The 27,449-nt window shown below is 36.0% G+C and overlaps 1 protein-coding gene across 19 annotated transcripts in view; it reads right to left on the reverse strand.

The window, feature by feature from the left end:
• The window catches only part of trdn (triadin), a 53,493-nt gene that overhangs the window by 21,401 nt on the left and 4,643 nt on the right, over window positions 1-27,449 (reverse strand). For 11 of the 19 annotated variants that reach the window (XM_077219861.1, XM_077219860.1, XM_077219859.1 and 8 more), the window contains exons 3-10: window positions 27,265-27,303; window positions 23,241-23,294; window positions 20,873-21,004; window positions 12,358-12,384; window positions 10,623-10,649; window positions 6,998-8,545; window positions 4,584-4,628; window positions 4,282-4,383 (exon numbers count right to left, since the gene is read on the reverse strand). In XM_077219861.1, coding sequence (XP_077075976.1) covers window positions 4,282-4,383; window positions 4,584-4,628; window positions 6,998-8,545; window positions 10,623-10,649; window positions 12,358-12,384; window positions 20,873-21,004; window positions 23,241-23,294; window positions 27,265-27,303 — 1,974 coding nt within the window. The remainder of the gene's footprint in view (window positions 1-4,281; window positions 4,384-4,583; window positions 4,629-6,997; window positions 8,546-10,622; window positions 10,650-12,357; window positions 12,385-20,872; window positions 21,005-23,240; window positions 23,295-27,264; window positions 27,304-27,449) is intronic. The other 8 variants (XM_077219865.1, XM_077219866.1, XM_077219858.1 and 5 more) reach the window with 6 other exon arrangements.

The raw sequence follows: 27,449 nt of genomic DNA on the forward strand, positions 1-27,449 counted from the left end.
CCGTGATTTTGCCAAGTAACACTTGTTCCTGGATCAACATCTTTTGTTGATCTTTGAACAACATTCTTGTCCAAAAACACAGTCCTAACCCTATCCTTACCCCAAAACCAAACACTACCCATAACTTATCGCTAAAAAAAATTTATAATAATGGTGTAGAAGCCCCTAACCCTGCTATATGCTAAACTTGACATCCACTGTAAACCTATCCTTCAAATCTGATTGGTTGATTGGAATGGTGAAAGGATGTTGATCAAGGAATCACAAATAAATTATTTAATTTCACTTCATAAAAGCAGTGGTCAACTTGAGATCTGCATTTGCCATATTAAATTCAAAATGCCTGGAAACTTGGCATACATTTTTAATGTTCATTGCACAAACAGCAGGAGATTGAATCCAAATCAATATGTTGCTGCAAAATCACTGTAGGTGAAAAACAGACTTTTGAATAGATTTATTTAACTAGAAAAATAAAGTTGGTCAAGACAAACTTTGATTGTTGTCAGCTTTCGTTTCTGCTCTGATAGCCTCAAGACCACGGCGAATGCTGTGAGTGTGTGTTAGAAATCAGGAATGGTGAGACGACATTGATCTTGGTACGTTCTTCGTCTTCAAAACAAAACTTGTGTCTTCAGGATACAAAGTTTAAATCCCGTCTGGCTAGCCCGCTTCCCGTAATGTTCTAGGTTTGTAGGCGGAGAATATAGGCAGTCTTTTGTGGCTATTCGAACACATGAGCGTTTAAACTACGAAAGCAAATTTGCATTCAGTCAAATGTGTTTTCGACTGCCTCTGGGGCATTAAAATGCGTTTTGGTCAATCACAAGTGGACAACCCTAAATACCGGTGTAAACGGGGTCTAAAACGTTTTGAGCTTGTCCACTTTCGACCACTTCCAGAGTCGAAAACACATTCGATAGGATTGCTTTCATAGTGTAGATGCTCATGTGGTCGAATGTGGATAAAGCTCAAAACATTTTAGACCCCATTTACACCTGTATTTAGCATCGCCTACTTGTGATCCAATCTTCTAAAACACATCTTAATACCAGGTGTAAACAGGGCCTTAGTTACTCCCTAGTGACGGCCAAGCCATTAATCAAAGATTATTTAGAAACCATTTAACTATGGTTGCTTGAGTGTTTTTGAATTGACAATGACCTTTTCTCCGTAAAGGTGCAATATGTAATATTTATGAGGATCTATTGACAGAAATGCAATATAAGATCCATAACAATGTTTTCAGTGGTGTATAAAGACCTTGCATAATGAACCGTTATGTTTTTATTAGCTTAGAATGAGACATTTATATCTCCATAACCGCAGGCGCCCCCTTCTATGGAGGTGGACATATTGTGTGGTCATGTTTCTAGCGTAACCAGAGCGCGTTTCCTCACTACCTTGAAAAAGAAGTTTTCAGTGGTGTATAAAGACCTTACTTAAAGGGGCATTCGGCAACTATTTCAACTTAATAAAACCATTTAGAAATCATTTGGATGGTTAAATAAACTGTTGTGGTGAGAATGGTGAGTTTCCCCGCTCCCCCCAGCGTTCCCAGGCGGAAAACCAACCTTGCAACATGAGGATTAACGTCCCGGTAAATTGGAAATAGGAAGTCTCGTGAGAAACGAGAACGAGCGAGAAACACAAACTGCTTTACGGCAATTCGACATAAACACACACGCCGCCCTCAATGTGTATGATGTATTACCCACCTCGGTAGACACACTCCACACGATAAAGTTGACCGGCTCCGATAATAAGAAATGCACATGAGCAGCGGGAGAAAGGGGGAGGAGGGGCCGCAAGTGAGTTTTCTTACGACATTGTTGTGAAATATACACCTCACAGCTGTAGGAGCTCGTTGAGAAAACAAAAGTGAAAATCAGCGAAGAAATAGCTAGAGTTGCCGAGTTCCCCTTTAATGAACCGTTATATTTGTATTACCTTAGAATGAGCAGTTTCTGTCTACACGCACCGCGGTTTCCCTTCCATTGAAATGCGCTGATATGTTTCTACGGTGGCCCTAAACGGACAAGCGCGTTTCGTTACTATGTTGCTCTTCGTGCGAGGAAGCAAGCTTAGTTCAGCGAATAAAACACTGACACAATGATGAACAAGTAACAATAATATTCGCAATAACATATAGTTTTACTGAATAATTAAGTAAACATAATTTCTTAATTTATCCTTGTAAAGAAACCTCATTGCTGAACTGGCTACTCTCTGCTGTCTCAGACATAGACAGTAAAAGAAATGGACACAGCGACCCCCTTGATTTCATTGGAGAAAACTGAAGCCCGATTATAGCACTCACTTCCTGATGGCTGAGCGACTGCGCAGGCTCAAACTGAGCTTGACGACAGTCTGACAGTTGTCAATCTTCTAGTAGCTGTGCCAACACAAATCTGAATCACCTAATTCCTCAAAAACGTTGTTGAAATATTTTGTCCTGTTGCTTTTATGGATTCTCTATCTATGGGCTTCTCCCTTGACTTTATGCCTCTATGTCCCCCAGATTGCCTCATAGACAGTAAAAGATTGCCTGTGAGCTTCTCCTCCTGTCTATACGGTAATTTCTCTATTGTGCGACAGAAAGTCGTGTGGTTATGACGTCGTTAGCCTAATCGTTAGCCTATTTTTACAAAAACGGCTTCTATGGGGCCATAACGTCAGATACAAAGTAATGGAGCCTTTTATACATTGTCGTGTTTCTTTAGAGATAAATAATGGACAAATGAAGTCTTTAGACACATCAGATGTTAAGTTATTCGCTGTCAAAGTGATGCCAAAATGAATGGGAGTCAAAGCTAACAGCAGGTGATGGTCTGCTACAATGGCGGCTCCCGCGAGGCTTCAGTTTCCAGCTGATGGATTAGTCCCTTGGTCTCAGACGATGACATATTTTCCTGTCGGCCACCATAACTTTTGTTGGTTGCAATTCGTAACCTCACCACTAGATGCCGCTAAAATCACACACTGCACCTTTAACCAATTGTATTTTAAACTCTCTGTACAAGTATGAGTACCAGGACTTCATATATAGTGCAGTGTAGGCTCAGTCTCGCCGTGTCCCACTGTTTCTCTGCAGGCACATCCAAATACACCTCATTCTCCTGTTCCCAGACAGAGGAACTAGCAGTACTCTGAACTCATCTCAGCTCTGAGACTGTGATACTGCTGTGTCATACACTGTCTCAGCACAGGATTAGATTTCCATCCTGCAATACACACATTGCTTTATCCCCAATCTCCTCTCCAGATTTTAATCTGATACCCAGTAGGATCTTTTGCCCTCCGGAGGAATTCAGAAAAATTGTAGTTCAACACCATATCAATAAATCAAATAGCAGGAATAATTGGAAAGGGAGGAATGCATCTCACTAGAAGAAAATCATATTACAGAGACCCTTGTGCTCTTTGTCCTTTTATTTAATGTTAATTTTAACATGGCCAAGATTATACTTTTTATACTTTTAGTGCATTATTTATGATTTCGTGGTGTTCAGCCAAATAGCTCTAGAGGCTGACGCTACCTTAACCTTTTCTTTCTTTCTTCCCTTTTGAGGACCTCACATATGCAGAAAAACTGTTGAGGTAAATTGAAAAATGATGCCAAAGAGTATTTTAGGGTGCATAGGCATATACTGTATAATAACTCAAATAATTATTTTGAATAAATAAACGTTTTATTACTTAAACTTTAGTTTATTACTAGCACTAAGTTTATGGCCTTATGTTGTATTCCTCATTTGTAAGTGTTTTTGATAAAAGCATATGCTAAATGAATAAATGTAAATGTATAGGTTATTTGTTATAAGTTATAAGTTCAGTCGCAAAATTTCTCTTTTTACCAAAGTAGTAGACACACACCAGCATCATCCTATTGATCCTACTGTTGTGTAGTAGATGGAAAAATGAGCCATCAGAAAGTCTTTGGAGATCAAAGTTTGAGACCTAAGGGTCTTCTTAACCCTCACATCTCTTGCCCCACACACACACACACACACACACACACACGCACGCACGCACGCACGCACGCACGCACGCACGCACGCACGCACGCACGCACGCACGCACGCACACACACACACACACACACACACACACACACACACACACACACACACACACACACACACACACACACACACACCCTCTTCTCCCTCTGCATGTTGTATAGAACCACACTCCTCCGCAGTCAATAACCTCTGAGCTTATTAGTGTTGGCATAATTTTATATGCTTCATGCAAGCAAAATGTTGCCATGTTTGTTACCTTTAGCGATCGGTTCTGGTTCAAGTGCTTTTCCTGCAATTTCCACTTCCTCTGCACTTTCTTCCTTTTCATCTTTTTCCTCTTCTTCCGGGGTTGTTATGCCTTTGCAAGAAAAGTAAACATGTTTATAAGGCTTGCCAGATATATCACAAGTCTTTGTGATTTTATTTAGAATCTATCAAGTCTTTAAAGCCTTTAGTAACCATTAAAATTCAATTAATGTGATAAAACAGAAATTTCTACTTTCAACATTTAGCCTACTAGCGAGATGCTTTTCATACTGAGCATTTTGAAAACTATACCTTGAACCGTTTCTTCCTTGTCCACCTCCTCTTTGGCTTCAGAAGCTGTTGTATCACATAGATGAGTTACACATGACAAAGTCAGCAAAGGCCTTAATGGGTAACACTTTATTTTCATTTGACCTATTATTCTTGAAATGCCAAGCAATTTTGGCACAGCTAAGATTTTCCCTTTGTTGTTGGGTAGATTGCATTAGTTTTACAAAGAGATCTAATCAGATTTAATTTACACACAAAACATTTTTTTCAATTATTGTATTGAGGCCGATCCTTTAAAATTCATTACCAACATCAGTAGGGAGTTAAGAGCTGGAACAGTTGGTTTAGATTTGCACAGAGTGAATTATCAAATCAGCTAAATAAGGTTAGCAGGGTAAAGTCAAGCAGCCCTATTTTAACGACCATTAGTAAAAAGCATAAGCGGTATACGTTATCTTAGAAAATAGCTTACCAATTAATTGCTATATGCGCTGCTATAAGACAATGACTATGACCACTATTCTTACTTACTCATTTAAGCCACGATAACCAATTTTGACCTTCATTTAGCTTAGTTTCATATTTTTTCCTTGATCATCTAGAACTTTGATACCCTTGAATGACCTCTTTCTTGGTGACAATTCACATGAAAGCAGTCTCTCCCGGATTCTAACCGTTTCACTGGCAGCTGAACAGCAATACAACAGCTGCTGTTCTTTGATCCACCCAGCATGAATTAGACTTCAATTCAATTAGAACTCAAATGAGGTCCTTTCCTATCAGCGTATTTGGATATGGATTGTAGCTAACTTAGACTCTTGTGTGAAAGAGACGTCTAAATGATTATTGTTTTTGGCTAAAATTTAGCAAACCTTTAGTTAAAAAAAAGCTAAATTAATAAAAAGTGATCAGTTGACTTAACCCGTTGCCTTAAAATTAAGTAAATGAGCTTCATGCATAAGTAAAAAAAAAAAAAAGTTACATGAACTTGACAATTCCACATAACTTATTTTTTTCAACTTTTATTTACTTAATTATTTGAAGGGAACTAAGTTAAGTCAACTGATCCCTTTTACAGTGACTTTTACTATCATGAGGAATTCTTGAATTTTTTTTGCTGATGATTATTGTTCCTTAATGGTTCCATCAAGTATTCTTTTAGTACTTGTAAAGAATGTGATCTCAGGAAATGCAATGTTACTGCCAAATGATATAAAACAAATGATTTAAAACGTTTTGAAAAAGGTGTTTACACAAACTTTGTTTATTTTAAATGTTTTTAAATCATTTTTATTAATAATTTTGCCGTACATATGTCAAAATCAATACATTACCAAACAAACAAAAATGTGTAAACAAATTTCATTCATTATTTTTTATAAAATACTACTGACAAAACGTACTAAAAATAAATTCACTAAAAGGAGTTGACTGAAAAGAGAGTTATTTGTTCGGGAATCAGACTACATTGGTTGTGCTGGATGTTTTTTGATTCACTAACAAGAACCAGCTCAAAGTGATTATTTTGGGAATCAAACTACATTGGTCGCGCTGTTTGTTTTGCAATGAAGATTCAGTAATGATGCTGCAGTGCCAGTGAAAAAGTGTAGGAAACTCTGTCAGAGTAGGCCTAGGCTACTTTAGTATGGTGTTCCGACTGCATCCTGTGGAAGCTTGTTTCCGCCACAGAATGAAAAATAAAAAAGGTAATTGCGACTTTTTATCTCACAATTCTGACTTTATTTCTCGGAATTGCGTGTTATAAAGTCAGAATTGCGTGAAATAAAGTCGCAATTGCGTGTTGTAAAGTCAGAATTATGAGATATAAACTCGCAATTCTGACTTTTTCTCTCAGAATTGCATGTTTATATCTCTTTATTAATACGCAATTGGGAGATATGAAGTCAGAATTGCATTAGGCTATATAAAGTCGCAATTGCGTGTTATAAAGTCAGAATTGTGAGATATAAACTATTCTGAGGGGGAAAAAAGTCTGTTTTTTTTTTACATATAATTGGACTCCTAACTCGCAATTGCGAGTTAAAATCTCACAATTCTGAGAAAATATGTCACAATTATATGTTATAAAGTCAGAATTGCGTGATATAAAGTCGGAATTGCGATAAAAAAGGTCTGAATTGTTAGTTTTTTCTCTAACACGTAATTGAGACTTTATAACACGCAATTGCAACTTCATATCTCGCAATTCTGAGAAATAAATTCACAATTATCTTTTTAAATGTTTTATTCTGTGGCGGAAACAAGCTTCCATAGCATCCAAATGCATGTGTGAAAACTGCAGAAACAAAACATTATTTGGTTCCATATTTCTTTTTAAATCACTGGCTGCAAGAGTATCTGTCATTTTGCCATGAACACATTTTTGAGAAACAAACAAACCTTTCGGAGTCAATAACTAAAAATATTTTTGTTACCTTTCTCAGGTGAAGAGCCATCATCTTCATCAGCCACCACTGTTGTCTCATCTCCACCTGGATCAGAACTAACTACAGGTGCTGTTACTATAATACCATCATCATCCTCACCACTTATCTGTTCATCTCCCTCCTCTTTTCCTTCTGCCTCCTGCTCCTCCTTATCTGCAACATCATCAGCTAGCTCAGGCTCCTCACTAACACCCTCACCTTCACTTGTTATATCTTTTTCTTTCAGCCCAACACAAGTCTCATCTTTAAGACTGTCTTCTTCACCCTCACCTTGATTGTCAGCTAGTTCTTTAGCTATCTTATCATCATGGTCATCAGATGGGATATCAGTAGTGCTTAAGCCATATTGTGAGTCAGCTATATCAGCTACTGCGTCGTCAGCTTTAGCAGCACTCTCCTCTATGGGTGTTAATATCTCTGCATCACCATCAACTTTAAGTATAGGTTCCTCACCGATTTCCTGAGCTTCAACATCAGTGACTGTAACACCAGCATCTGCTATGATACCAAGCACAATGGGGATATCAGCCTCCTGGACATCATCTTTCTCCTCACTTTGGTCATCATCAGTATTGTCATCGTCTGAAGTAGGAGCCAATTTAAGGGCTGGCTCGGCTAATTCTTCTTTATCATCTTCTTCCTGAGGTTGTTCTTCATGGCCATCCTCCCCACCCTCAAGAGCATCTTCTGCTTCTTTGATATCTTTAGAGGAGGAATCATCAGCTACAATGTCAACATCATCGTCGTCCTCTTCTGTGGGAAAATGTGAGAGGATTTCAGCATCAGATATTAGATCATCTATGGTGCCATCTTCATCCTCCTCTTCTGCTTTGCTCGATTCATCATCCTGATGATCTAGTGATGTAGTAGGAACCTTTTCATCTGCATCAGTTCTGTGCTCCTCCTCCTCATCATCATCTTCAGCTGCCTCAGCTTCTTTAGAGGTGACGAGTTCTGCAGCTTCATCTTTCTCCTCATCGGGTTCGGCAGGGATGGAAGCATCTTCCTTTTCGGGAGCAGCAGAAACCTCCTCTTCATGTTCTTCTTCCTCCTCAGCATCAGCTTCCTCATCCTCCTCTTCTTTTCCCTCCTCCTCCTCTTCCTCCTCAGCCTCCTTTGCTGCTGCTGCTTCCTCCTCTTCATCTTCATCTTCCTCCTCAGCAACAGCTTCCTCTTTTTCCTTTTCTTCAGCCTCCTCTTTTTTATCTTCCTCTTCCTCGTCAGGCTCCTCTGCTGCTGCTTCCTCCTCTTTCTCTTCCTCCTCCTCATCATCTTCATCTTCCTCCTCAGCATCAGCTTCTTTTGTCTCCTTTACTTCAGCCTCCTCTGCTTCCACCTCTTCCTCTTCTTCAGCAGATTCTTCTTCCTCCTCCTCAATCTCCTCACCATCTTCTTCTTCTACGTCTTCTTCTTCATCATCCTCTTCTTCTTCTTCCTCCTCCACCTCTTCATCAGCAGCCATTTCATCTTCCTCCTCCTCTTCCTCCTCGTACTCCCCTTCCTCTTCTAAGATCTCCTTGGCCCGTATCTCTGCAACTATATCATTAGGTTGTCAGAAATATCAGAGAAGCAGAGTGTGGGGTTCAAACCCCACAGGATTTGAACAAATTCACAAGGATACACAATCCAGTGCATAACATATAATCAGATAGATGATGCATATTATGTATTTTACTATGACAGCATCCCTTTAGTAATATGCTATTAGATAGTTGAATACTTAGAAGACATGCAAACGTATAGGTTCATTATATTTTTTTGTTTTTTGTTGTTTTTTACAAAGTACAACTGTTGATGCACAAAGGAGCTCTGCATTTGCTCATAGCTTGATGGGGCCTCTTAATGATACAATATATTGTCAGAATAACAAATGGTCCAAACTTTTGTGGCTTTTAAGGTTCGGTTTCATTTACTGTTGTTTGGAAAATGTTTGAACCAAAAACAAGTATCAACTGGAATCCACACGACTGAATTTCATGTGAGGGTGAAAGATTTCCCCATGCAGATTTTGTAAAGGTTTCAAGATGGTCACAAACCAAGAAAGCTGATTAGTTTGAAAGTGACTTCTGTGTGAGCTGTGCTACACATATCGCTACACTATTGACAATAAACAATGGACCTTTGACATGTTGCAAATGTGACCGCACCATTAGTCAATGTCTGTTAAAGTCGGCATGAAACAGATATCGTGACCGTCTTTTCTTCCCAATGGTGACCAAGTGAAGCGGCTTTTTGAACAAGAAAAAAAAAGTAAGGCGAGACTTGATTTTGTCGATCAAGCTGCGATTTTGTGTAAATGCGTTAGGTTGCGGAAAGGGAGGTTTTATTGTCCCGCTCTTCATTGGTGAAGTCATCATTGAAGAAGAGATGTTGTTGAAAGGCGAAGGGGGAGCTTATTTTTTCGATTTACTGATATAACCAGGGAACATGAGTATATAAAAAGATGTGCATGGATAAATCATGTGTAACGGACGTAGGCAAGTAAGAGCTGTGTGTGTAAACCTCAATTCCCTGGCCTCAAGAGGCGCACTAGAGGCTGCGGTCTTTAACGTCCTTGTTATCGCACTCTCCTCCAACGCCAGAGACCCCGGTTCGAATCCAGCTCGAAGTAGTTCTAATAAGACCGGTTACACATATATAATAAACACTGGAAATATCTTGAGCTTGTGTTAACCAGACACCTTATTTCAAGCATTTTGGAATTGGAATTGGAAGTGCTAAAATGCTAAAACTTGTTTCCAGGCTTTGGCCTAAAAAAAATACATCACACTATTGGTTTTTAAAAATGTGTCCCATCCCAATTTCCTGTTACCATAGGAACAACTGTAAGCATTCATTAATACATATCATGGGGTCTTTAAGAAGGTACTTTGAACAGTGTACAATGAAAATCATTGTAAAAGGGAAGTTCACAGTGTCTGAAATTACTGCGCCTCTATATATGTATACCTCTATGTATAGCATAATCATAAGAACAATACTTATGATTTATAAATCTCCTCCAGTGACACTGCCTATATGTCTTAGGAGCACACATCTAATTTCCTGGTCTCATAGGTGTTCCTGTGTCAACAATTATGGACTGTACCTTTAAAGAAAATCAGGGGCACACCAATTTATGAGGCTTGCAGAGTTCCCTTAAGTGTTAATATGACAAATGACAGCAAATGTGTTGCCCATATAATCAAATACAGACTTTTATTGCACCATATGTGGGACTGTTCTTATTCACAAACATTTGCATTTGCTGAAACCGATAATGGTGTTTAGATGCTCTCTGCAATAGCTTTACCATTTAGAGACAGCTTAATGATAATTTCATGAAGATGTTAATAGACAAATACATGCAGCTTTATGGAACACTGATTAGCATGGGGAACATAATTAGGGTGTGTGAAAACAAAGGGAAATGATTATGAATGCATGGCTCCAAATGCAATCAATGACAGCATAATGCCCATTCTCCATAAAATACTCTAATGCTTGCCCTCCTAATGCAACTTTAATATAAATGTGTTAATTACAGACTCAAGCAAACTGTCATCTGTTATGCTGATGGGTTATGTATTCTCTAATGAATGCAAGCTCATCAAGCTCTCTTCAAGAGCCAGACCTTTTTTTCTTGGTGGCAGGAATTCTCCTAAGAAAGATACAAAGACCATAAGAATATAAGAACAACTGTGATTAAGTTAGTTGGTTAATGTGAGCTTTAATGCATGGTAAAAAAAAAAAAAAATTAAACGAAGTTGTATATGTAGCACGGTGATAAAAAATGAGACAAATATCTAAGTCTATCTATAGGCTCCCCTGTCAGCTGCTTCTTCATCATGATGCTGTTTTGGCATACACATGATACTAACTCACAGTATAAAGGATAGTTCACCCAAAAATGAAGATTCTTTCATCATTTACTCACCCTGAGTGGTTTAGTACAAAATTTTCTGAAGAGACACAATTGGATCACTTTATGCTATGAACTGTTTGAAATTAGTCTTTTATTCACATATAAGCATTTATTAACAGAAGCTCAAGGATGTCCGCTTGACTTGCGAGAACCAATGTGTTTCTCTTGTGTTTCTCAGCACATATGAGCTTCCGCAAGAACCAGGCAGGTTTGGTTTAGCTTCGTTTTTTCTGATCAACGTTTAAATGAAAATAAAAGGCTAAATTAAATCTGTTCATCATAAAGCAATCAAGTCTCTTCAGAAAATTTGGACTAAACGGCTCAATTCATATGGATTAGTTTTACGATCTCTTCATGAACTTTTTGAAGCCTCAAAGTGGTACAGTAGTTGCTGTCAATGGAGGGACAGAAAGCTCTCAGATTTCATCAAAAAGATCTTCATTTGATCTTCATAGAGTGAGCATTAATGACAGAATTTTCATTTTTGGGTGAACTATCCCTTTAATGGTGCCCACAGGCTGTCAAGCTCCAAAAATGACACAAAAAAGCACCATAAAAAGTATTATAAAAGTGTACAGTCATATCTTCCTCTCCACCTCTCACATTTGTGCGATTTGATTTTGTGCATATTCAAATTTGCCACATTAAAGGCTGTAACATGGTAAATAGCTCAATTTCAATCCTTTTTAGGGATTTTTTAAATCATTTTTGACACTTATTGCCAATGGTCACCATTCACTTTGCATTGAATGGAAAAGAGTGTTATCAAAATTCTGTAAAACATCTTGTGTGCTCGACAGAACATTGAAAACCATAGGGGTTCTGAACAACCTTTTCATTTTTTGACTGAACTATTTAATATCATCAATGACAATGTATACACTGCTTTGAAAGAACCCAGTTTGTAGCCTAATACATTTTGTTGAGACTTTAATTTGCATATGGTACACCAAATTCATTGCTTTATGTAAAAACATTTTTTAACAACCTGACTAAAGATTCAGACTTTCAAGCAACTAATGAATTCTCTTCAAATACTGCCTTTAATACTTCCTCAATTAAGAGCTGAAAGTCCCACAAACCTAATGTGAGAAGCATTTTGCGAGGAGATTTGCATATTTATTTAGTTCAGCAGTAATGTATCAATTTTCAAAACAACTGTCTGAATATCATTATTTATGCCAACACCACTTGACACCCTTAAAGTGCTGTCATAGTCCACTTTAAAAGGAGAATAAATGCTTCAGAAAACCATGAAGAAGAACGTACACCTCACAAGGTCAGGCCAGAGGGGAAAATGAGGCCATGTTTAAGATGTGCAAAACGTTGATTTTAAACACTATTCATTTATTTATGTCAAACATTTTTATAGAATTGTAGTGCACCTTTAAAATTATGCATCTCTTATGTGTGCATGTTCAAAGTGAAGGAGAATGATACTAACCTTTTTTCTTCACAAAATGACGATCACCTAAATTGGCAGAGGAGGAAGGAATACAGAAGACAGTGTTAGGGAAGAACCTACAAAATAGATCTTTTAAAACATTGATGAGGGTTGAATGAATTATAAATGTGGATCAGAGAAGGGAAAGGCTTGACTGCGATCCACAGCACTTTATTCCTGGCCTCAAAGATCTTCTATAAAAAAAGGGCATGCCAACATCAGTACACACACACACACACACACACACACACACACACACACACACACACACACACACACACACACACACACACACACACACACACACACACACACACACACACACACACACACACACACACAGAAGTCTTCTCTTGCAATCTTTGTATTTCATACTTTTTACACATTTAATTTGCATGCAACAAGCAGGTTAAAATCTAAATGATTCGGCATGTGAAGCCACCTTTATGCCCGATGGTGCATTTACATGTGTGCAATTAGAATGATTAATTAATCAGCTAGTTTGTCTGCTGAGCGAATTGATCTGGCGAGCCTGTTTTTCTCCAGTGTGATCTGTAAATACATCCTTTGGTGCTCAAATGAAAAGAGCATATTGGTGATTTTGTATATAGAGTTGAGTAATGTTTTTCATGATTGAATTGCATTTCTCATTTCCAGAAATGATTATGAAAGTAAGTTTTTTGATATGTTCGTCAATTTCTGTATACAATGCTATCAAATCTGGTAAATAAGAGTGTACAACATTAAAGATCGACAATTGAAATGCCACGTAGTTTAAAATGTGCATGTAGTTTATATATTTCACTGTATTTACAGTAATAAATAAACATTTAAGAACACTTATTTCCCAGAATGCATCACCTGTTTAATTGCAATTCAGTGTATTCTTCTTCTTGTCTTTCTAATTCAAATTCTTGTGTGGTGTGAACAATTCAGTTCAAGCCATGGAGTCATTTTTCTTCTAAGTTGCTAGTGGAAGCAATTTTTCTACTACAGTTTTTACATTAAACTATTTTTTTTAATCCCTGGCTGTGACATTTGTCAAAAACATTATAGGTTAATTCAGTATGATAAAATGGCAATGATTTGTTTGGAATCTCACTCACAAATTTTTTTTATTCACCAGGATTTTTAAAGGTCTTCATATGTTCCTATGCATTTATGCTTTTTCCATCCAAGACACAGAATATTTCACTTACATCATCATCATTCAGGCTATACAGTAGGCCTATGTATAGAATTGTGTTTGTACTTAGTACACTTACTATTTAGTTTTGTTTATTTATATTTGTACACTTCAATGCTTTACCCTCCTGGCTGTATTTATTTGTTTATTTATTTTCATCATAAATTAGAATGTTGTCATTGTTTTGGAGCACACTAGCTTATAGATAACAGTAAGGCTAACATATACTAAATGCCAAAATAGCAGAATAGCTAGGCTACTTCAATTTTGATCTCATAGTGACTAACTAAATTCAACAGTTAAGCTTAGACTTGCCTATCTAAAGTCTTTTTAGATTTTATTTATCATTTTTTTCTAAGTTTTTTCCCTCACAATATCTTGTGTGTGTTCGCCATTTCTGTCAGTTTCGATTCAAAAATATTGAGGCCCAATTTTTAAATGATTCACGCATTTGAATCGGTACTTTTCAATGAATCGTTTGGAGGGTTTAAGAACCAGAGTGAATCATTCAGTTCACTCACACTCTAAATCGTTTGTAGGAGTTCCTCGCGACATAAACATTGACGAAATACTAAAGTCACTGCACAGAGAGGCAAACGAGTGTTGTATTAAATTAATATAAGACCTTAGAAAGAAAACCTCGAAATAGCCTACATACATTTCTGTCGTTTGATAGCGATGCAAAGGATTTTATGAAGTTCAACATCTGCACGTGCTGCTTGTGAACGACTCGGGTAAATTAATTTTTCATCTTCAGTTTCAAAACAGTACACACACACAGCACGCTGCCATCTGACACTTGTCTGACACTAAATTTTCCTCAGTGTGTGTGTGTGTGTGTGTGTGTTTGTTTGTTTGTTCGTTTTTTATGTATGTGTTTATGTATATATTATGGGTCATTCCTGGGATTCGGTAAAATTTCAGTGGTGGTCCAGCTATGTCCATTTATAATGAATAAAAATAATTATTGCATTTAAATAAATTTTACAATAAAATTATGTCGTGTTTCTATCGTATAAGCATTTTGTCATGTCCCTGAGGCACTTCACTGAATTTGTCCTTAACAAATGTTTAACAAAATTAGCATAGAGTGTATATAATTTTGAGCAGTATTGTAAGTTACTTTCTTGTAAAAAAAAAAAAAAAAAAAAAAATATATATATATATATATATATATATATATATATTTACAATGCTCCTCAGTCTGACCTTATCCCTGTCATGCATGCCAACCATTCTCAGCCTATAATAATTTAGACTCCACCCATATGTCACATTATTGATCAGAAATGACATCATTCAGGTCTCTTTAACAGTGGTGCAGAAGATGGTACTATGTAGTATCATACTTTGTATTCATATTTTTGGGTGTATTATGGTCAGGGAGGGTACTGTTAAGCTTAACAACTCAACCCCATCACATAAAATTAAGATGGAAAGTTATTATATTTTCAGAATTTTATTTTTATCCATAAGTATATACAATGTTCTTATTTCATCACTGCCGTATGGTCTTCTCTCCTATACTACAAGAGGAGCAGTGGCCATTTTGAGCAAAACAACCCTGTCAAGTATATGTATTTATCAAATTTGTGACAGGGTTGAGTTTTTTACTTCATTTATGAATAATAAAAAAAAAATGTCATGATTTCAGTAAAAATATACTTAAAAAATCATGATTTAGAATCATAATTTAGAATATTTAATGTATTGTGTCCACTTATGACCAGCATTCTATGTCAGAAATGGCCGCCACATCTACAGAGGAAATGACTGTGTTGTGCATGCAGACTCTGACCCAGAAAGAAGGGCACAATATGAGATAGAGGTACAATTTAAAATATAAAATTGAAGGCAATGTCTCCCTTCAAACCAGTTACAGTCTTCAACCCTGTCTCAACTATTATTTTGGGGAATAAATAGCTAACAGAATAAAATTGTGGTTTTGGTTGAACATCTAGATTAAAAACATTCTTTAAAAAAATAAAGAGACCAAAGGCACAACTTCAGCCCCATAAAAATGTGAAAATTATTAGGGCTGCAACAACTAATCGATAAAATCGATTATAATCGATTATGAAAATCGTTGTCAACGAATGTCATTATCGATTAGTTGGTCTGCTTACGTCACGGGGAGCGTTTACTGGTACGCACACACACGCAAGGTCTCTCTCCCGCAGGCGCTCTGCCGAGCGCGCGCGCTACACGGTTTGGAGCAGTCTCTTCTGTCTCGCATGCGCGCTCTTGCTTGCGCGCTCTAGATTTCGGGAGTTTGAACTAATTCGCGGGCATCAGGGAGCCGCAATCAATATGCGGGAGACTCCCGGGACTTCCGGGTAGAGGTCTGCACTCCCGCAAAACAGTGCGGCGCGGGACAAATTTTTAAAGGTCATTGCGGGAGCGGGCGGGATGATGAGGTGCACTTGCGGGTGCGGGCGGGAGGGATGATACGCTGCACTCCCGCAAATTAAATATGAGTATGAAGTAAAATATATAAATGATTAAAGTAGCGTACATAATTTGTAGTTGTGAGGGAGATTCTGATTGGCAGCAATAAAAACGTTTTAAGCAGCCTAAACTTGTGAATGTTGTCGGGTAGGGCGGGGCCTAATCTCACGCACACTTGTTTAGAGACAATTCCTTTCCCGCTGCTCCGAGTTCGAATTCGAAAGCTAGTTCAAGTTCAAAATAGACAGCATGGACGAGGAACAGAGCGCCTCTAGTGCTTCAGATAAAGTACTGTTGTGAATATTATGCTGTTCGTAATATGGGACCAATAAATATGTTACCAAGTATTGGTAAGGAATTTTGTGTGCACGCATTTTTTCCCCCAAGACCTTTCGTCAGACAGAAAGTGCGGGCGGGAGCGGGACATTATATCACAGATGCGGGCGGGAGCGGTACTAAAAATGACAAATCTTTGCGGGAGCGGGCGGGAGCGGGACTGAACACTGCGGGAGCGGGCGGGAGCGGGTCTGAAAATTGTGTCCCGCGCAGACCTCTACTTCCGGGATCTTGGGATGTCTGTATTTTGTCTAGAGCATCAGGTTGCGCAATCAGTTCGCTCGCAACGTAAGTGATGGATTAAAATAGCGCTACCGCAGAAATAGGTTAAATTAAAACGGTCTTTACAAAGCGAAGCACTAAATATAAAGGCAGTTAATAACAGCAGCAGTAAAATATTGTTTTTTAGTCACTGTACTCAGTGGTTTTCAGCGAATGCTTGTGCACTAATGCATAATTTCTCCTGTCCTTTACTCAAGCCTGTTAGCTTGCTGGGTAACGTTACCTCCATTCCGTTCTCTTTTTATAGCATTTGTCTACTAAGTTTTAATTGTTTTTCAAACGCGATCTACTGCGGCTCCACGTTCACACAATTGTTTTCAGTCTTTCTATATTTATTTAATCAATTTATCGTTATATTATTCTTTTATATATTATATATAATATATTATATTCTTTATCCTTATATTCCTTATATATAATTAATTTTAAATAAAAATTAAATGAATTATATATTTTAGATGTTTTTAGTTTGTTTTTAGTTCAGATATTCACATCTGAACAACATGTCTGTGTAAATTTGTTTTAACAAAAATTGTGTTAAAACATAATATGTTGGATATCATTTTTTAACAATAATCATGTTTGTCAACTTGCCATCAGCAATTATCATTAAAAACAATGCAAATATTGATATTAGTAAAACTCAATGAGTGGCTTTTGCACTTTTTAAAGTACACTTTTACACATAAATACCCTGATTTACGGTTTTATTTAGTTATAATAAAAAAAAATCCAATTTAATTTCTATCCGATTAATCGAAAAAATAATTATTAACGATTATCAAAATAATCGTTAGTTGCAGCCCTAAAAATTATCATAATGTTACATTTGTAGTTATTAAATTGTTATGAAGGACACAAGCAGGAGGTAGATGTTTGTTTTATAACAAGTTTTTGTGTAAAATCCCTTTTTAAAGCAATTCCATTTTGACTGTTACGGGGTTGAGAATAAAAGGTGTTTAAATCTGAGGGAAAAAACTGAAAATAATAAAAGATCTTTAATGCCTGATGTGGGAAAATGGCCTCTGTCCACCATGGCCTCCTAATCATCCCCATATACAGGTGAAACTCGAAAAATTAGAATATCGCGCAAAAGTTGTACTTTAGATGATTATGGCTTACACCTTATGATACTCCAAATTAAAAATCTCAGAAAATTAGAATATTACATGAAATCAATAAAAAAGGATTTTAGATACAGAAATGTCGGCCCTCTGAAAAGTATAATCATGCATATGTATATAGTTATATTAGTTTTACCTTTTAATTTGAATTACTGAAATACACAAACTTTTGCACGATATTCTAATTTTTTAAGTTTCACCTGTATTCTGATTGGCTTCATCACGTTTCCTCTCCACCATTAAGCTGGTGTGTGGTGGGCGTTCTGGCACAATATGGCTGCCATCTCATCATCCAGATGATGCTGCACATTGGTGGTGGTTGAGGAGATTCCCTCCTTCAATTTATAGAGCTTTAAATGCCCAGAAAAGGACTATATTTACATTTAATTACATTTAGCTGACAGTTTTATCCAAAGCGACTTACAATTTTTGCTATGTCAGAGGTCGCACGCCTCTGGAGCAACTAGGGGTTAAGTGTGTTGCTCAGGGACACATTGGTGTCTCACAGTGGATTCGAACCTGGGTCTCTCACACCAAAGGCATGTGTCTTATCCACTGCCCCATGGGGTACCTCTGAGTATATACATGTAATGAATTATTATTATTAAATATTACTGAATCCCAAGAATGACCCATATGACCTGAGTTGGTATACCTTGTGTACTTGCAATGTTTTTGTGTTCCTGAGATGTTTCTGTTGGTATGTTATATATTTATCTGAAATCATTCATTTATAACTGGAGGTATTGAAGCAATGTGTCAGTCAGTCCACATGCATTTATTCAGAGCACCTCAAGGTGACTTATGAAGAATCTTAGCCAAGCGTGTTATTGGTTCAACAATCTCGGCAATGTCACTTTTGTGCCTCCATTTGTTTGAGATCTCTTTATTGATGCGTCTGAATGAAAGTGTTCACTGTGCATATGTGTACTTCATTTGTTTTCTGACAGCTCTATAAACATTTATTTCTGCTGGATCTATTTTAACTAGATGATTTCAAACCTTTGTGCTCAGCTCAATGCTAAATACTACAAATGTAGTAATGTGAATTATGTAGATCTTTATGCATCTTTATTATGTAGAAACTCTATAAAGAGTCTTCTGGTGTTGTAGGTTTCCTAATTGATGGTCTCTGGTCAGATTCATTACTTCATAGGTCTTATCTAATCTCCATAGGCCTTAGTTATCTTTGGAGATTTTGCATGAAGTTTAAAGCAAATAGGCTTATACTGTATTTGACTTTAATAAAAGTGTCAGTTTTAATGGCAGCTTTGTTTGTTAATCTACCATCATTGTATTGTTTGGATAGTCTAGTAACAGATGTGATAAATTGTCAATTGTCAATGGAAGTCAATTGAAGATTAACTGGGCTAAACTTGATACAAAATCAGGATAAAAAGGAGCTGAGATAGAGCACCTAATAAACATATCTTCTGACCTTTCTAAGTGAATCTGTGTTTAGAGACAGGGCCATATGAGCTGTCCTCAATGAGACCACAATGACTCATTAACTTCCAAAATTAAGATATGTCATGTTGTTTTGCTTCTCTTTTTTTCTGAGATTCATTGTTCTCCAATAGTGACAAATATCACAAATAGTGCATCATCTGTTCTCTTGCACTAAACTGCAAACATAATTTTCTTAATCAGTATTGCTGTCTTGTTTTCCAGTAAAATATATAGAGACATTCTTAACTTAAAGTTATTTGAGAAATAAAATAATTCCAAGACATTAAGACTTGCTTTCTTAGAATTAATATTGAATTAGATTATCTTCGTATTCAAATAAAAAACATCTCCAGCCAACTAGCCTTTATATATTATATTGTATTATATTATATATTTAATACTCTATATATCTATTCTCTATTTGTACTCAAATTAAATTCTGTACAGTAGCATTACTTGTATTGTCCCCTTTCAATCAATTGCTTATGCTTGAATTCTCATTTGCATTTTGCCTTGGATAAATGTTACTGCATATCATGTATACAGGGTTTGTACAGGTACTGTAAAATGTAATTCCAGGACCTTCAAGGCCTTTTAAAGCACTACTTTTTTGGTTTTCAAGGACTTCAATCAGAGATCGCATTCATCAAATAATATCTTTATTTTCTTTCAAAAAAAAAAAAAAAAAAAGGGTAAATTGATAAAATAAACTAATAAAACTAAATGGTACAAATAAAGTGCAGCACAAGCAATGACTGTGGTAACTTTTAACCATTGAAAGATATATGTCAAAGATATCGCTTTCCTTATTCAAACTGATTTTTTCTCCCATGAATATATGATTTTGACCTGAAAATCATATACTTGATATTTATGTGAGCAATATCAAGTGCAATATGAAATTGCTCTATATCAGACGGGTTGCAGTGTTAATTTTATCTGAAAAGATTGTTTTAAAAACATTAAACACTAATTTCACATATATTGTCTTTCAATAATTCAAGCACTTTTCAAGTACCTTTTCATAAATATTGCTGTTTTCAAGGGTTTTCCAGGACTTAAATCTCAAAGCGTCAAATTCAAGTACTTCAAGCACTTTAAGCACCTTGTACGAACCCTGTGTATATGTCTTTGTGAATCAATTTAACTTAACATAACTTGTGATTATTATCAGAAGAAACAAGAAGATTTGATGTGCGAGATTAATGACAGAGATGTGATACTGTTTTGTTTGGTTTTTATTGTTATTTTGTAGAATCACACATGTGGCACGACAGTTCCTGGTAGAAATTCCTCGTCCTCTTTCTCAAAACTCTTCTTTGGAGTGTAAAGCTGTAAAATAATGACCCATTCCTTTAATGTTTCTGGTTATGACACACACCATTTAGAATTTCCTAGCAGAACTTGTAATATTATGTCAGAATATAGATTGCTTGAAACTAAATATTTGCACAAATTTGATCCATGCTATTCTTCAATCCCTTTGGGAAACCAGGTTGCAGAATGGGGAAAACGTGACCATAAAAGCCAGCTCATATTTCTAATAAGTCCTATTAGTACACATGGCTCGTCAGATCGAACCGCTGTGGGTTAGTCTGTGGTTTCTGGGATGCTGTTGATATTACAGTAAACACTTGGTTGTGTAATCATGCTGCTATTGTGAAAGAAAGGCCACAACAAGTTTATATACCTTCATCCTCCTCTTCTTCTGGTGCTACTAAATTAGTCATAAAAGTCAAGATTGACGTTATCCAATCGGTAGTGTCATCCATTGCTTCGTTCACCGCCTTCATCGGATCAGGGCTGATGTGGTGAATACCCCCTAAGAGCATGTTTTAGACAGGGCATCTTGAGACATATTTCCATACACTCAACAAACTGTACATTCACTTACAGCAATTTAACCAGCTCTAATAACAACAGCAAAAACATCTAAACTATCACTCTGTTTGCCAATGCTCTACAACAGCAACTCAAAATCTTAATCTGTGTAAAATCCAGCTCAAAAGCTATACATACACTATACGGCCGAAAGTATGCAATACCTGAACACTTGAACACCAAATCATTATTATGCTGGTTGAACATTTCAAAATCATGGACATTTAGTTGGCAGTTCTTGTTGCACTTGTTGTTGTTGTTTGAATTTTACATTATTACTTTTTCATTCTGCTCAGACAAGAAATCATGAGTTTTATATATTATTGACATTTATTTTTAACAGTAAGCATATGTTCTTGTGAAAAAAAATATGTATTATATTATATCAGCTCAATATATCTTACTATCATAGTGGGAAGAAAAATATACACTGTAATTGATTATATTATTGTTTTCAAAACAAAATAATTGTATACTTGTTTTATAGTATTGTGTTTTGCCCCATATATACTTGTTTTCGAAATTAAATTAGCCGTTTATACTGTCATTATATTGTTTATACTGTCACATATTGTTTTTAATGACAGTATAAAAGGTAATCATTTAATTTTGGAGGCAAGATGTACCTTTATTATATAATGCTATAATTTTTCTTTCACAAAAGGGTTTTTAGATCGCATATTTTTGGAAGGGGGTTCCTCATTAATATTAGATCATAATTTCTAGAGTCCTTGGCATCAGAAAGTTTGAAAACCGCCAATTTAAATGGATTGCTTGAATGTGTGCTTGATTGTATGCTTTTTTTTCAGTAATGATGATAGCTGCAATAACCAAACCATTTCATTAGAAGCAGGTGTTCACATGCCTTTGGCCATGTACTGTATGCTGATCTTGTTTTCAGATAATCAGTGTACTATTGAACCGGAATGACATCTTCAATAATAAGACAAGATCTGATGATTTCAAATTCAGCATCGAAAAGGATTTAACACCCACATGTCATTAAAAAAGACAAGCGCATATTTGGATCTACAAATATAAATGCCATTGCCAAGTCAGTTAATCTTGGGTTTTCCTGCTTTCCACTGGCCATGGACAGAAATACTCCTCATATTTCACACATCATCATGTAGTGGCTGTCTGTCTGCAGTTATCAGCCGGTGAACAGCATGACCCGAGTCAAAGCCATTTTACCAGAAGCCATTATGCAGAAGTGACATGACTGCATGCACAGACTCCAGACTCATCAGACTATTATAGCCTCTAAACACCCTGATGTTCACTATTCATGTTACAATAAATGAGTATCTGATAATAAAATATTCTGGTGGTCAACTACTATAATCTGCATGTGTTAAAGTTGGCTTGTAAAGGTAGCAGTAAAGCTGTTTTAGTTGCAAAATGTTGTAAATCTAAAAAGCCTATTAGGCCGATAATGACTTGTATAACCATATTTCATTATGTTAATTAGCACAAATTTGGTATTTCGAATTGTGATAGATATTATTATTATTATAATTTACTAACATTTTCTTAATTAAAGGTAAAGTGGGTGATTTCTTAGACCCCAGTAACGGAACACTTGAAGCGCTTTTTATTTTAGTAATCATCATAAATTAGGTAAAAATTAAACCATTTTGAAACTGGACATGGAAATTTGGAACACAACTTGATTAGACATATGGCTTTGATGTTCCAGCAATTTTAGAGTCTAAATTATTTTGTCAAATATATATTTTGTATAAAATAAAAATGGTTTAGTCCTGTACATTTGCTTCTACGGTAAACCTAAACTTCTATACCTTTTTTTAAAGTACTTTTGCAATAATCTGCCAAAAAGAAACCAACCATAGCTCTGTATTCCTAAGCATTCATTAGCCATTTAAGTTCAGATCTAAACTCAATCATTTTTACAAATTAAATTGGGAAAGGAGTCTATATTTAAGGTAAACAAAAAGACTCGAATCACCTTTAAAGATCTTGTCACCTTGACATTGAAAAGGGGTTGCATCCCTTAAAAATGCTGCTTGAAGATGCCATTCAGGATGAGGAAATTACATTTACAGTAAAATTTTTCTAGTCACATTTTTAATACTGTGACTTAGATAACTATTTTAAATGTGTTGGTCACTACATAATCTCTGCTTGTATGCGTAAGATGTAATAAGATGGCTTGCCTCTAAGGCTGCCTGCTTCCTTTAATGTTTTCCTGACACGATGTGGCTCAGGTCCTGTTAGGATGAGAGACACAGAAGCAGAAGTGTGTGATAGCAACACACATACTGTACACACACTCTCATTGGGTCATCCTCACTGAGCATGCTCAGAACTCTAGGCAGGATAAACGCGCTCATTTAGCCACCATTATAAACAAAACACAATCACAATTATGGCACAAAATCGCAGGAAAGGTGTGAAAAGAGACATCATATTAATCCACGTCACAGTGAAAATGAAACCGCAAACATACACATTTTAAGAAGAAGAAAAAACAGTTACAAGAAGCAAGATACACATGTAGTGTGAATGTGTTACGTAAGTCACTGTATTGTGGTCTCTTTTTTAGAGCATTTATTATAGCAAATTAAATTGTCACACTCTTTTCTCATGTCTGCTTCCGGCCGCATTGAAATTCAGGCCTCGTAATGTAATTGTGACATCTCCTTTACACAGAGATGCTAATGCAATTCTGATGAATTCAGTGACATTTGTTTGATTCACTTTTTAACCTACTTTATGGAAATTCAACATAAGCTTTCACTCTCAAAACTGACAATATTTTACATTTTTGGGTGCTTGAGTGTGACGTGTAAACTCGTAGGAAAGGAAAAGTACAAATGTTTTTTGTTTAATACTGTATTTCTAGTCAGAAAATAAGTTTGAAAGGAGAGCTAATGGAAAATTTGTGTGTCATCTCTAGATTTTTGCCAACATACCAAAGTCTGCAATCAAAACATGACCAATAATCTATATATCCACAATACGTTGTTTCTGTATAATGTTCCCATTTTTATTTCTCTTAAGGAGAAAAATCCGAGACAAAGTTGATATCTCTAAAAACAGATCCAACTCCAATAAATCTCCTAAGATAAAAAAGATATCTGGAACAATAGACATTTTCCTCTGGGCAGTGCAGCTAAACCATTGAAATCAATATACGGGACAGAAACCCATACAGAATGCTTTACTAAAGACACAATGAGCTCAAACTGAATAAATGTCTTGATGTTTTGTATATCTTGAGGACAAATTACAGAGAGTTCAATGCCGTTTTTATATGTTCAATTCAGTTTTGTACTTTAATATGGTTATTTGTTTGCATAAGTGATAATGTGCTGGCTCTTATCTGTGATACAGTGAGATGGTTGCTGTTCATATCAATGCAGAAAATCATTTTCTTAATCTGTTTTTTTTTTTTGTCTAAACATTATTAAAATAAGATAAATGTACGAGAAGCAAAATTGCAGATTTTTTTTTTCCAGAAGAATTTTTTTCTTCTTCCAATGAATATTTATTGAATTGGTTTCATTTTTCTTACCCATTTGGCAAACTGTTGTTGTTGTTGTTGTTGTTTTTTACCTCACTGATAGATATGCAGAAAAAATACTGAAAAATAACATTTAGCCATTATTGGGTATAAAAAAATATTGGGAAACGAGATTGGAAAAAATACTGATCAAGTATTTATTTATTTTTTTACAGGAATGTCATGGTGGTAAAAATAAATTTTACTCACTGTAACATTATTCTGAATATTTGAAAATCTAGCTCTGCAGTTTTTCATGGTTATAATATTGTGACTGTGTTTTTGCCTAGTAGAACATAAATGGCAAATGGAAATGGTAGGTTGATTGTTGCTCTGTGACCAAATATGAAATATGACCCAGGAACATGCCCTACTTGGCATAATCACAGCCAATTACAAGTGCTATAATAGACAAATATTAGTTTTACTATTATTGTGTACTTTTAATTTAATTTTATCTATGTTCTGAGGAGCTCTGATGCAGTTGCTATAAGAAAGTGAGAATGTGCATGTAGTTCTTCTACTGTTGCATAGACCAGTCATGTGTCTGAGACTCCAGGGCAAAAAGAGGACACTATTCCACATCTTAGAAACTCCGGCATGAGGAGGATCATTCCCAAAAGAGAATCTCAGTCACGGCACTGGGGAACACGGTCTTTGAATCCTGCCTTGAAAGTTAGCAGAGTCTCACCCTTCACTTTCATTGCACAGTCCTCTGCGCTCTACTCTTCTTTTCATGACCACAGCTCTCCAACAGTAAAGGGAATTACAGTGTGTTACCAATCATATGTGTATGTTTACACAATCTGTTGATATTTGTACATGTGAGATAATCCTGCTCTGAGGCAGTGGCAGATTAGTTCTGATATATCTTATACCTATAAACAACCTTTATTGTCATCACAATACTCTTGCCATTCAATGTAACTTGTTTTGTAGAACAGTGGCTCTCAACTGGTGGGACTTGCTAGCGAAACATGGATGGCAACATACATAGAAAGGTTGCACAACATCCCTTCATTCTCAAAAACCCATTGAAATTTGGCTACACAAGGTAAAATAATTATATTAGTTATCTTTTTTTATGGATATTTCTGTTTCGTTTTGTAGGATAGACAGTTTTAGTACTGTTTTGGACTTCCATTTGATGTTCATTGCAAAACTAGTTGAGAACCACCGTTATAGACCACCTGAAGTCAAATGGTAAAGACTCAGTAAATGCAAGGCTGTGTTAAGTGCCAACTTCCTCCCCGTGATTCCGCATCGCGTAGCCTACGTTTCTCCAGGCTTAGCTGTGCATTGAGAGAGAAATTAAAGTATATATTCCTTCTCCTGAAAAGAACGTGAGAAATCTGCAACATAGAATACTGCATTAATATTCTACAGGTAAAATATCATTGTTTTGCTCAATGCAGTTAATGAAAAGAAGAATCAAATCATTCTGCATGGCAAGGAGGAGTTGCCGTTCAATACCACACAGTTAATAAACGAAGACAAGCTACAGTGCTTTCAAAGCATAGTTATCGATGTTAGAATAAAATTAATTGATTGAATAATTTGAGGCTTATTGAAAGCAATATCGCAAAGTAGACATCAACTCATGAATGTCGGATATCATCACAGGTTGGAAGGGAGCAATTGGCACAAAGCTTATTGATTTCATGCTGGCTCAAATAAAATTATGGTTTAAAGTCTCTCAAAAAATATACAGTTTGCTGTTTGAATTAAAAAGTTCAATATATTTATTTAAGCTTTTTGATGATGCCATACTGTATTATGGCCTATATATCAAGCCCATACCATGATATCAGGTCTGAATTTAAATCTAAATCACAATAAAGAAGCTTTTATTTGTCTCTATAGCTTAAATTAGTTTCACGTTGAAATATATGTACAGCAAATGTGTTATTTTGCAAAGCAAACGTGTTTCATATTGAGACCAAAATAAACCATTATTTTATGCATTATGAAAGACAAACACTTACTTACATTTTGGTGACACAACACCTTATCATTTTTCCTTAAAGGAAAAAGTTGTATTTCATTTAAATATCTAAATATTAAAACGAGACAATTGTACCCGATGTGGAATATAGTATTGAGATTTAATAATATTATATCTTATTTTATTTCTCATAGACAGGAGGTTTAGAAAAATTCAATATACATTATGTAATTTTGCATAAAGTAAATTGATCTCGTTTTAGATCAATTATTTATATACTAATGGAGAGCAAGATAAAAATGCTAATTATTCTTCGCAGTGTATAGAGAAATATTAATAGTGCAGTTGTGTATTTTCTAATACAAGCACTCAAAAGGAGATTGTTTTTTTTCTGGAGGTGATTGAAACGGATGTAAAATCTGATCAGGTGTCTAAAATCTGAAGCAAACACTTTTTTTATTACCATAAAGCATTGTGCGATCTACTTTCAAAGTGAACTTAGTTCCACAATTCACTTTGTCATTATGATAAAGTCAAAGGTGTGCATGACAGTCCAGAGGAAGTGATGTCGTCTTCATGACAGGCATATTAGATGGTTCAGTAAATTTGCATCTCTGAATGAATGTTTGAGATGATAGTGACAGTTGCTCCCTGTTTGCATGCAGGAAAAAACACACGTGCACACACACAAACAGGCATTAGCACTGAACTGCAGGCAGAGAGTCTTTACCAGGTGGTAAACAGGGGTCGTCACAGTATAATGTATGGGCTTTTTATTGGATGGCAACAGGATGACACGTGATGATGGACAGGGTGGAAAAAGGAGGGAAACTTATTAGAAATAAGTCAACGTAAATGTTACACCTACAATGTGGGGTGGTGTGTTTCATGTAGTGAACTACATGAAATTAAAGT

Source organism: Siphateles boraxobius, unplaced genomic scaffold (genome assembly GCF_051911475.1).
Source record: "Siphateles boraxobius isolate OS27281-9 unplaced genomic scaffold, OSU_SipBor_1 8, whole genome shotgun sequence".
NCBI lineage: Eukaryota > Metazoa > Chordata > Actinopteri > Cypriniformes > Leuciscidae > Siphateles > Siphateles boraxobius.